General features: G+C 42.9%; 1 protein-coding gene across 1 annotated transcript; it reads right to left on the bottom strand.

The window, feature by feature from the left end:
- Window positions 1-1041: 1041 nt before the first annotated feature.
- Window positions 1042-11913, bottom strand: cflara (CASP8 and FADD-like apoptosis regulator a). Its single transcript, XM_036564320.1, has 11 exons — window positions 11847-11913; window positions 11205-11348; window positions 9612-9944; window positions 8482-8587; window positions 4969-5101; window positions 4834-4892; window positions 4621-4684; window positions 4473-4525; window positions 3469-3547; window positions 2629-3139; window positions 1042-2532 (listed from the first exon to the last, which is right to left on the bottom strand). The coding sequence occupies exons 3-11, from the start codon at window positions 9908-9910 to the stop codon at window positions 2406-2408; spliced, it is 1431 nt and encodes a 476-aa protein (XP_036420213.1). The 5' UTR covers window positions 9911-9944; window positions 11205-11348; window positions 11847-11913; the 3' UTR covers window positions 1042-2405.
- Between the last annotated feature and the right edge of the window lie 389 nt (window positions 11914-12302).

Raw genomic sequence — 12302 nt, 5'->3', positions numbered from 1 at the left:
GACATTTTATTTACTATCCAGAACCACCAGTGAACCTACACGAGTCTTCTGAGTTTATATGGAATGTTGATGATGGAAAATAGTGGAAAATCTGAAATAATAAGTTTTCTTTGGGGACTATTTTGCCTCACAGCGCCCTGCATGTATCCCTCCACCATGAATGGAGTTTAGGTTCTCTAAACTATCATAAAACAGTGTCTCAGTGTAAAGAATAAACTGCTCTGTCCCCCTTGGTTTCCTCCACACACCACCCCACCCATATAACATCACACAGCGAGATAACAGTAATCAATTAATCAATTAATTAACAAACCAACATCTGGAATCACACAACATCAAACACACTCAACTGAACATTGCGGTGTGTGTGTGAGTGAGTGAGTGTGTGTATGTGTGTATTTGTGTGTGTATATGTGTGTATTTGTGTGTGTGTGAGCATGTATTTGAGTGTGAGTGTATGACTGTGTGTTTATATTTGTGTGTATGAGTGTTTGTGTGTTTGTGTATGTGTGTGTATATTTGTGTGTGTGTGTATGTTTGTGTGTGTACATGTGTGTTTGTGTGTGTATGTGTGTGTTTGTGTGTGTGTACATGTGTGTGTGTGTATGTGTGTGTTTGTGTGTGTGTACATGTGTGTGTGTGTATGAGTGTTTGTGTGTGTGTTTATGTGTGTGTGTGTATGTGTTTCTGTGTGTGTATGTTTCTGTGTGTGTGTATGAGTGTGTTTGTGTGTGTGTTTATGTGTGTGTGTATGTGTTTCTGTGTGTGTGTGTGTATGTTTCTGTGTGTGTGTGTGTGTTTGTGTGTGTATGTGTGTACATGTGTGTGTGTGTGTGTGTGTGTGTGTGAGTGTGTGTTTGTGTGTGTGTATATATGTGTGTGTATATAAGTGTGTGTGTGTGTATATATGTGTTTCTGTGTGTGTGTGTGTGTGTGAGTGTGTGTGTGTGTGAGTGTGTGTGTGTGTGTGAGAGTGTGTGTGTGTGAGTGTGTGTGTGAGTGTGTGTCTGAGTGTATAAATGAATGACTCCAGTATTTTGATGATTAACAGTGTGTTTATTCGTATGTACACTCATATTTATGGTCCACAGTCAGAAAATCTCACTTCAGTGGTTCTCAGGACTCTTTAATCTGGATGGATTAAACACTTTAACCTCACCAGATTCTCACAACCAAGACCAATAAATCATAAACTATAAATTCAATTATAGATTGTTTTGATCTGTTTTGATGGTTAGTGATGTAAAAGGTCACATGACCAGAGCTTTTAACTACCAGCATACACCTGTTTCATGTTTATGAATTTTTCACACGCAAGTAAACAAAAAACTGTATAATTTATTATATAAAAAAATGAACAAAATATTAAATATCATAAGTCGCTGCGTAAATGTTTAATAACTGAACTGAAGCCTTTATCAAAGCAGATGCAACTATTCAATAATTATTAATATACTCATTAATAAACTTCATGTAAGTGCAGATATTGATTATGATGCTGATTTTAGGGTCTGACATTGATACTTTTATTATAAACCAAAAGAAGTAAAGCTTTACAGCAGTTTCTCTTCACTGTCCTTATCAATCATGTAGAGAAATAACTGCGTCTGATCGATTAACTGATTAACTGATTGATCAACTAATCTGTACTTTCTCAACTTCATCAACAGTAAGTGCTGCTGTAAGAACAGTGTGTGTTTGAGGAGGAAACCTGCTGTGTTAACAGGTGTTAAAGGGTTAATCAGGTGTGTTCTTTAATTCTCCTTCACTTCTTTACAGAAATGTTCCTTTTTTTGCACCGAAAACTGGAAAAATTCTGATTTTATTCATCTTCATTTCAGACTTTGTGGCTACAAGAGGTCACATTTCTGAAAGTGTGTGTTCACTTAAAGAAACAAGTAACACTTCAAATCTATTTAACAATCCAGATTCTGATCTGAACTACAATTATTTTCTGTAAATTGAGCTCCAGACTGAAGAGCAACACAGCCACATTTTCCTTGAGTCCTGAACGCTTAACGTAGCGCGGCAGACGGCCAGTTAGTTGCAACCTTCATTTTCCATAAAAAGAACTTAAACTTTGCGTGTGTATATATATATAAAATACAAAACAGCTGCTCTGTATATATTATTCTTCTTTAGCTAATTATCAAAGTATCTGTTTATTATTAGCTGCCTAATAAAGAAATAACCAAACACACTAAATGCTCTTCACAGTAACGACACTGTCCTTTCTGCCTGACCGCATTCAGTTGGTTTCAAAACGAGTCCGTCAGCGTGAGCACTTAAACACCAAATAAATAAGTGTGTAAAATAATGGCAGTGTTAAACGCTATGCAGCATTAAAGTAGCTTATTTAAGGTCTAATGGAGCTGAATTCGGTTCTGCGGTTCTGTGGTTCTGCGTTACAAGCAGAGACTCTTGCGTAGTGTGTGGCTGAGTTTGAGGTGGTACAGGTTATCTGGATTTTGCCGATTGTGCTCATAAACGTCTCTGTTCACCTCGATAAGAGCGTCCAGCACATGAAGCTTCCTAAAAAACACAGAAGGTCAAATAAAAAATCCATTAACTTTTATAATTTTGCACAGATGTTTTATTAAAATAGTCAGAACGATTGTTCTCCTTTACCTCTCGTGTGCTCGGAGGAGGGCGGAGCTTAGCGCCTGCAGGTAAACTGAGTGGTGGTCCCGCCTCTCCAGCTGCCAGGCTGACGTTGTGCACACACTCCACAGGACGTCTGCAGCGGCCGGTAGCGTTTCTCTGGCCGAAGCGTGGGTGGGAACGGCGCAGTACGGCACTCCGTCCGTCTCCAGGCACGGGTCTTCCTGCTCCAGAGTGGGCGGAGCCTCCACATAGCTCTGGGTGAAGAATAGTTTGGGTTTTCCCGCCAGGAGGGGGCAGCGCGTGGGGCAGAAAATCTGCCGCAGGTCAGTCAGAGCGAATCCAGGACCCTCAGCGTCCGTGGCCAGCAGGTGCGTCTCCGAGCCGCGGCTCAGCAGGCAGCAGCAGAAGGTCGCGGCCCGCTGTAGCGCCCTCTGCTCGCTCACTGACCTCAACACTGAACTCAGCTCCCTCGCGGTCAGCAGCGTGTGCAGGTGCACTCGGAAACCGAGTCGCTCAAATGTGTCCTTCAACAGATCTGAGAAACCAGACAGTATAACACACACAAACAGGCAGTGATCGAGAGCTGGACCTTCACAGTAAAGGAGCTCAGCTTTCATTCATCTGTAATTTACACACACACACTCACTCACTCCCACACACACACACACACACACACTCACACACACACACACACTCACTCACTCACTCCCACACACACACACACACACACACACTCACACACACACACTCACTCACTCACTCCCACACACACACACACACATCTCTCTACACAGTTGAAAATCAGCTCCATTGGGTTCTCAAGCCTTCACTGTATCAAACAGTTCTCCATTCTCTCAGCCTCACCTCCATCAAAGCCAACGCAGTCGATGATCACACACACACCTCCGCACTCAGAGTCAGTGTAGCGCTGATCCACAGGAACCTAGAGAACACAAAGAACGAGCGTCAGAGAACATCCAGTAACATCTCTTCACTCCACCATAAACCAGTGTCAGACAACAGCATCTAACATCTAATCACATCTAATCACAGCTTCAAGGAAGAGCCTTGGAGTTAAAGAGAAAGAGAAGGAGTTATAGAGTTAGAGTAAAGGAGGAGGAGTTATAGAGTTAAGAGTACAGGAGGAGGAGGTATAGAGTTAAGAGTAAAGGAGGAGGAGGTATAGAGTTAGAGTAAAGGAGGAGGAGTTATAAAGTTAGAGTAAAAGAGGAGGAGGTATATAGTGAAGAGTAAAAGAGGAGGGGAAGGAGGAGGAGGAGCTATGGAGTCAGAGGAGGGGTTATGGAATCAGAGGAGGAGTTATGGAGTCAGAAGAGGAGTTAGAATAAAGGAAGAGGAGTTATGGAATCAGAAGAGGAGTTATGGAGTCAGAGGAGGAGTTATGGAGTAAAGGAAGAGGAGTTATGGAGTCAGAGGAGGAGTTATAGAGTAAAGGATGAGTTATGGAGTCAGAAGAAGAGTTTTGGAGTCAGAAGAGGAGTTATGGAGTCAGAAGAGGAGTTATAGAGTAAAGGAGGAGGAGTTATGGAGTCAGAGGAGGAGTTATGGAGTAAAGGAGGAGGAGTTATGGAGTCAGAGGAGGAGTTATGGAGTCAGAGGAGGAGTTATGGAGTAAAGGAAGAGGAGTTATGGAGTCAGAGGAGGAGTTATGTAGTAAAGGAGGAGGAGTTATGGAGTCAGAGGAGGAGTTATGGAGTAAAGGAGGAGGGGTTATGGAGTCAGAGGAGGAGTTATGGAGTCAGAGGAGGAGTTATGTAGTAAAGGAAGAGGAGTTATGGAGTCAGAGGAGGAGTTATGGAGTAAAGGAGGAGGAGCTATGGAGTCAGAGGAGGAGTTATGTAGTAAACCTCTGAGCGCTGCACTCCACTTTCAGGCACTGAGAGCTTCAGAGTCTTAAATTCTGCAGAAAGAATCGAGAGTCGAGAGTTCAGATCAGACTCAGATCAGATCAGACGGTCAGTGTAATCTGTCAATGATCTTCATTAGTCTTTATACCTTCAGGCAGCGGCTGCTGTTTCCTCACTGGAGCTCGATGATTGTGACTGTGACCAAGACCAACCTGGACGAACAGAGACCAAACCCAGACTCACCATCTTCATCATCACCACCATCATCACCATCACAGATAGACTCCAGTTCTGCACTAATACATCACTACTTTCACTCTTTCAGCAGTACAGAAATATCAGAGCACGTTCTCGGTGTTACCTGTGTTCCGTTACGCGCTGCTGGACTTTGAGAAACTTCTCGTTGAGTTCTGTGCTGATCTAAATCAAACAAAACACACCATTATCAGCCGCAGCCTCACCACTGTACTGTGACCTGAGTGACGTCCAGTTTTACCTCTCTGGTATGACTGTATCCTGTTGGCCAGGTCCACTCTCCTGATGTTCCTCAGATACTGCTCTAACTGGTCCAGCTTCTCACATGAAACCTTATCCATCTTCTCCAGCTCTGCCACAACGTCCAAGAAACTCTGCAGACAATAAAAACTTTATAAAATTTATATTCAGAAACTCCCGCTGGGGAAACCCCTCCGTTCCCCGCTGACTTGCACAGACTGGGTTTCCCCAAAAACCCAGTGATCTAAAGGCACAGTCAGATAAATTATCTGGAACATCACAAAGTTTCCCAAAGCTCACACACTCCCGTCACACTGGAAAAGTCAAAGAGATGTCATCTCTGAGCTTCTCCTACCAATAAACAGACCATCGGCTCTCTGGCTAGTGGCCAAACAGCGGCCCACCACCGGCAGCTGAATCCCAGCTACTAGAGATCCTTACGTCCTTCAAGAAGTTCTTGGTCATTCCATTTGCTGAAACACAGAGTCTTGGTGTAATTCTGGATGACCGGTTCTTGTTCTCTGCTCATTTTGCAAACCACACTCCCAGTGGAGTGGATCCTTTCACTCCAGGAAGGTCACTCAGGTGCTCATTCAGTCTCTTGTAATTTCCATGCTTGACTGCTGCAGCTTGGTTCCGGCCCATCAGGCTCTTCAGCTGATCCAGAATGCAACTTTCCTTCACTCATGACACTCCACTGCTGCGCTGCCTTCACTGGATTCCTGAAGCTGCATCAGATTTAAAACCCTGATGCCTCAAAGTCAAACGTGGACCAGCCCCTCCGTCCCTGACGGTCAAAGCCCAATCTGTACCTCGAGCCCTTCAAGCTTCAAATACACCGTGACTCGACCCGCCATCCTTCAGGACGCATGGAAGACAAGCATCAGGGCTCTTCTCTGTCGTGGAGCCCAGGTGGTGGAACGAACTTCCCTCGTCACCTTCAAACACTGACTGTCTCTTCACACAGGAACACGGATCTAACTCCTATTCACATGTTTTTTAATTATACCTATGTGCAGCATCTGGGTTCAGGGGTAGTTTGGACTAATTCTGCAAGATCGGACACACAGGTGGACATCAAAACACTTCTGTAGGTGTTTTGGGCAGAGACCGAACACCAAAAGTCATAATCAGCTTAACCCACAAATGCACATATTAAGTATATAGGACATGTAAAGTACAACCCTATTTCCAAAAAAGTTGGGACGATGTGCAAAATGTAAATAAAAACAAAATGCAATGAAGTGCAAGTCATTTAAACCCTATATTTCATTGAAAATAGCAAAAAGACAACATATCAAATGTTGAAACTGAGAAATGTATTGAGTTTTAAAAAATATTTGCCCATTTTGAATTTGATGCCAGCAACACGTTCCAAAAAAGTTGCGACAGGGGCAACAAAAAAAATGGTAAATTTGTGTAATGCTAAAAAAACACCTGGTGACTCATTGGCAACAGGTCAGTAACATGATTGTGTATAAAGAGCATCTCAGAGAGGCGGAGTCTTTCAGAAGTAAAGATGAGGAGGGGCTCACCACTCTGTGAAAGACTGCACCATCAAATAGTGCAACAATTTAAGAATAACGTTTCCTAACGTAAAACAGCAAAGAACTTCTGCTTTCCATCATCTACGGTACATAATATCATTAAAAGACTCTGGAGAAATCTCTGTATGTAAGGGACGAGGCCAAAAACCAGTATTTGCTGGCCGTGATCTTTGGGTCCTCAGGCAGCACTGCATTAAAAACAGACATGATTCTGTAGTGGAAATCACTGCATGGGCTCAGAAACACTCTGAAAACCACTGTCTGTGAAAACAGTTCATCACTGCATCCACAAATACAAGTTAAAACTCTAAAACGCAAAGAAGAAACCAAATATAAACAGGATTCAGAAATGCTGCCACCTTCTCTGGGCCTGAGCTCATTTAAAATGGACAGAGGGGAAGTGGAAAAGTGTCCTGTGGTTCGACGAATCAACATTTAAAATTCTTTTTGGAAATCATGGACACTGTGTTCTCTGGGCTAAAGACCACTCAGCTTGTTATCAGTGCACAGTTCAAAAGCCAGTATTCATGATGGTATAGGGGGCATTAGTGCACATGGTATGGGTGACGTGCACATCTGTGAAGACACCATTAATGCTGAACGATACATACATGTTGCAACATATGTTGCCATCCAGACGACGTCTTTTTCAGGGAAGGCCTTAATTATTTCAGTAAGACAATGTCAAACCACATTCTGCATGTATTACAGCAGCATTTCTCCGTATTAAAAGAGTCTGGGTGCTAAACTGACCTGCCTGCAGTCCAGACCGGTCACCACTGATAACATTTGGCACATTATGAAATGAAAAATACGATAAAGGAGACCCCTAACTGAGGAGCAGCTGAAATCCTGTATCAAACAAGAACAGGAAAACATTTCACTTTCTAAACTACAGCAATGTCTCCTCAGTTCCCAAACGCTTACAGAGTGTAGTTAAAGAAGAGGTGATGAAACTCAGTGGTAAACAGGCCCCCGTCCCAACTTTTTTTGGAACGTGTTGTTGGCATCAAATTCAAAATGGGCATTAATTTTTCAAAAAACAATAAAATTTCTCAGTTTCAACATTTGATACGTTGTCGTATTTTCCTTTAAAAATATGGTTTACATGATTTGCATATCATTGCATCCTATTTCTATTTACATTCTGCAAAGCGTTCCAACTTTTTTGGAAATGGGGTTGTATAAAAGAATATAGCGTACATAAGAGTTTAGAATATATAGGACATATAAAGTATACATGTATGTATATAACGGTGTAGAACACATAATGTAGTTATATTATAACTGAAGTTTGGGGGGAGGAACATGCCTGAAACCCTCCTTCTTCCAATCTAACTCCCTATAAATTCACATCCTCACCTTCCGTTCCTGTGACAAATCCCCACCGCCCCCCCCCCATCTCCCTCCATTCTCGCTCCATCTTACATCGGTCCTACTATAGCTACGAGGGTCTGGCCTTCTAGCCACAGACAGAAGCTGCCCAGAACTCCAGCCCAAGTTCTCAGAGTTCTCCCCCCTCCCTCAATCCATCTTCCCTCATACTACCACCGCCATGTTGAAGGCATGGTCTGAACTCACAAAGAGCATTTAAGGTATAAAGGTATGTAAAGTATTTAGGAGTATTGGATATATAAGGTATATAAGGTATAAAGGTATATTCAGAATTCAGAATTTTAAAATATATGGCAGCACAGGATAAATAAAGTATAAGAATATATAAATATAGAATGAAGCATATAAGTATAGGAAAAACAAGGCATTTAAGGTATAAAGATATGTACAGTATATAGCCTGTGCAGGACATATGTATAAAGACATATAGGGTATAAAGGGTATACAGGGCATATAGGTAGGATATACACAGTATAAAGCGTGTAGTTTGTAGTGTATATAGGATGTAAAAGGTATAAAGTGTTTGTAAGTTATATAAAATATAAAGAGTGTAAAGGTGTAAGGAGGTTTACCGTAGCTCGCTCCAGCGGGCCTCTGGGTACAGAGCTGCTCAGCAGGAAGGTGAGGGACTGTAATTCAGCTGTGTCCAAACTCTCACTTAGCTCCATCATCAGAACCCTACACACACACACACACACACACACACACACACACACACACACACACACACAGCTGCATTTACCAGCTAAGCTCCACCAGGCGTTCCTTGTTATTTCACACTGATTAGAACAGGATTTGGTCCAGATCCAAAACACTCTCTCACTGATACGCATGATTTCCTGCCTGTGGGTCTGGACGGATCATAGCTAGACTACAGGTCACCTCCAACAACAACAAACAGCCAAGCTCGATAACGTCCTCCTCACGCAGGACCACCTAACATCTCTCACACCGATTTACAGGACAAATACTAATAACTGACCCACTTAAACACATTACAGGTCCAATAACACTGAGGTGGACCTGGTACCAGGAGTGACTCTGCCTACTGCCCGGTGCCCCAGCGTTTAAAAGTTTGATGCCTTTAATATCAAAACAACTGCTTTCGCCCTCCTGCGTGAGATCCAGAGCCTGTTTGGAACCTGGTCAGTCAGAAGGGATCAGAAATCAAACTCAGATTTGCTTCTGGTTTGTTTGTCAGAAAGGAGGAAAACACATAACTGCATATTTCGGCAGATTTCTAAGTCAAATCCACCAGGGGGCGCGCAGTAGAAATTATCAAGTGCTACTAAAACCTCAGTGTATAACCCCTTAAAATGTCTGCCTGACCTGGAGCTCCTTCAGTTGCACTATGAACATTTTTCTTCAAGAATTCAAAACAAGTCTGGCATTATCTACACTCTTAAAAAGATGGTTCAAGGGTTCTTTAGTAAGGAAAATGGTTCTATACCCTTTGAAGGCTTCTTTGAGTGTTCACGGTTCTATACAGGCAAAGAACCATTTAATCAGGCAAAGAACCCTTTATTCATACAAAGGGTCCTTTGAGTGTGCATGGTTCTATGTAGAGCCATGTTCTTTACTAAAGAACCCTTGAAGAACCATCAGAGTGCACTCTTGATCTGATATAAGCCCACATCACTAATCTGAAGATGAATTATGCGTAATCTGATTAGGAACCGGCCGTAACGTTACAGTGAGTTACCTGTAATCTGAGAGAACACGCCCCCTCGCCTTCAGCATCTCCTCCACATCCATCCTGGTGGTTCCCAGAAGCCTTCTCAGGAGGTCGAAGCGGTTTAGTCGGAACAGGACCTCCTTCAGGACAGTGTCTCTGGGCCGTGAGTGGGCAGTCTGAGTCATGAGGGTGATCAGAGCTCCTCTGCAGTCCTCAGCGCAGTTGGCCGAGAGCAGGTCTGAGCACAGGTACCGCAGGGTTCTACACTCCTCCTGACTCAGAGCCTCCACCACACTGTTCACCAGCAGACACAGCCCATCAGCCATCGCTTCCACCTGGACCAGCTCAGACTGTTTAGACCTGCAGAGACAGGAAACACAGCAGTGACCACTAACACCAACACTAACACCAACCAGCTCAGACTGCTTAGACCTGCAGAGACAGGAAACACAGCAGTGACCACTAACACCAACACTAACACCAACCAGGACCGGCTTCTTACTGGAACTGCCCGCTCCACCTTAGATGGTGTAACAAAATACAATTAAGCTGTGGTCAAGGCTTAATTATCTTATTTCCACACCTTACTAAGTTGTGGCCACACATTAGGATTTCATGGCCACAACTTAGTAAGGCATAGGAATGAGATAATTAAGCCTTGACCACAGCTTAATAAGCCATGATCTCCATCCCACGCCTTACTAAGTCATGGCCACACATTACACTGTGCACAGTTATTAGCTGTATTTTTGAGGATTAATTTTATTATTGAACAACTACAGAACAAACATCAAAGCTGAATGTTTAAGAAAGTAGAAGGGAGGGTTTGGCTTTCTTAGGAGAATATCTGTGTGTTATTTTCATCTGTTAATGTGAGAATAATAAACAAACAACTCAATTTACAAATAAACATTTCTGACATATCAAAAAAAAATAAAAAATCAGTGACCAATAGAGCCGCCCTTCTTTTCAATAACACTCATAAGCCTTCCATTCACACAGTCCGTCAGTTTCTTAATCTGCGGTTCTGGAATATGACAGCACTGGAGGATAATGAGTTCCAGGTCGCTTCACGTTTGATTCTTCTCAAATCTTTGGCAGTTAATTTGCGTCTTTTTTTCTCAACATGTTTCTTGTGACCCTGTTGACTAATTGCAACAAAGCGTTTGATGGTCCTGTGATCACGTCCCGATATCTTAGCCGTGTCAAGAGTGCTGCATCCCTCTGCAAGACTTTTTACAGTTTTTGAGTCAGTTAAATCTTTTGGCCCATTTTGCCTGAGGAAAAGAAGCTGCCTAATAACTGTGCACACCTTGATAAGGGGTGTTGATCTCCTTAGGCCACACCCCCCTCATTACACAGATACACATCACCGGATATGCTTAAATCCAACAAGCATTCAAGTTTTTACAGCTTGGAGTTGGAAAATATGCACAGAAACGATGATATGGTCAAAAAAACTCACTCGCCTAATCACTGTGCACACATTGTGTGTAGGATCTCGTTCCCACGCGTTAATATGGCGTGGGCACAGGTGTTATTTTTATTTAGACATGATGTCACCAGCAGAGCTCCGTAAGAAACACTGTTCTGTGTTTTTATTCAGCGGGTTAAACTCACCTTCCGACTGAGCTGAAGGGCCTCTCCGGAGGTCCATCTCCAACAGCCCCGCCCGGGCGGGACGGACATTCTCAGGCTGAAAGGCGAGACGCTGAGCTCAGCTTTTAAACGAGCCTCCAAAGCGCCTCCCTTCCAGAAGAGCAGCTACAAGAAACAGAAAGCTCCGGTAAGCTGGGGGAAAACCGAGCTGCTCTTCATCACCACTTTCACTTTCCCCAGTCATCATCATCATCATCATCACCGAGTTTGGCAGGAAAAACAGTGAAATTCTGCTCAAACTGCGGATTTAATGTCTGTTTTTTTCCATTAACAAACCAACAGACTCAGCAGGTTTAGCCCAGTTAACTCAGTTACCAGCGGCGCAGATTCGACTATCTGAACTTTTCTTATTATTCGGTTATTAATAATTAATTAATCCGCTGGATTATTGGAGAATTGATCTTATTCACTATGAAAACCACCGCGGAGCTGAAAGTCAGATAATCTGATACTGAATTCTGTTTTGTTTACACCGACCGACTCATTCAACGTCGAATCTCGCGAGAATCGCGTTTCCCGCCTGTTCCTGCTTTGTTTACTCCACGGTTCTTACACCAAAACAAGAAAATGTCGAATAAAGAGTGAAAAAGAATAAAACCTCACCGAGCTCAGCTCACAGCGCCGCTTCTGCGCTCTTTTCAAACCGAAAGTGGAACAGAGGACACTGTCCACTCTGGTCCAGCAGGGGGCGCTCAGCGTTCACATTAAACACGAGCGAAAAATAAGAAGAAAACTGGGGATTATAATAATATAATAAAACACGTGGAGTTACAATAGATTAGATTAGATTAGATTAGATTATAAGGATTATTTTGTTTTATTCTTCATTGGTCCTCGTTCTCAAACCGTTCTTAAGAAGAAAGTTCCCACTTACGCAGCTCTGACGAAGACTCTGACTCTCCACTGTTCTCTAATGTGGGGTTTGTTCTTAGGTAAGAACAGAATCTACACACACTCAAGAGAACAAAGGTAGAACAGTTCTGCGCTTTAAGAACACGACATGAATCTGACTGAGACTTTTTCTTAGAACCTTTATCAAGAACACACTTAAGAACAGAC

This window comes from Colossoma macropomum, unplaced genomic scaffold, assembly GCF_904425465.1.
Source record: "Colossoma macropomum unplaced genomic scaffold, Colossoma_macropomum, whole genome shotgun sequence".
Taxonomy (NCBI): Eukaryota; Metazoa; Chordata; class Actinopteri; order Characiformes; family Serrasalmidae; genus Colossoma; species Colossoma macropomum.
Note: the sequence above shows the minus strand (reverse complement) of the source record. Positions and strands in the feature narration are given on the sequence as shown.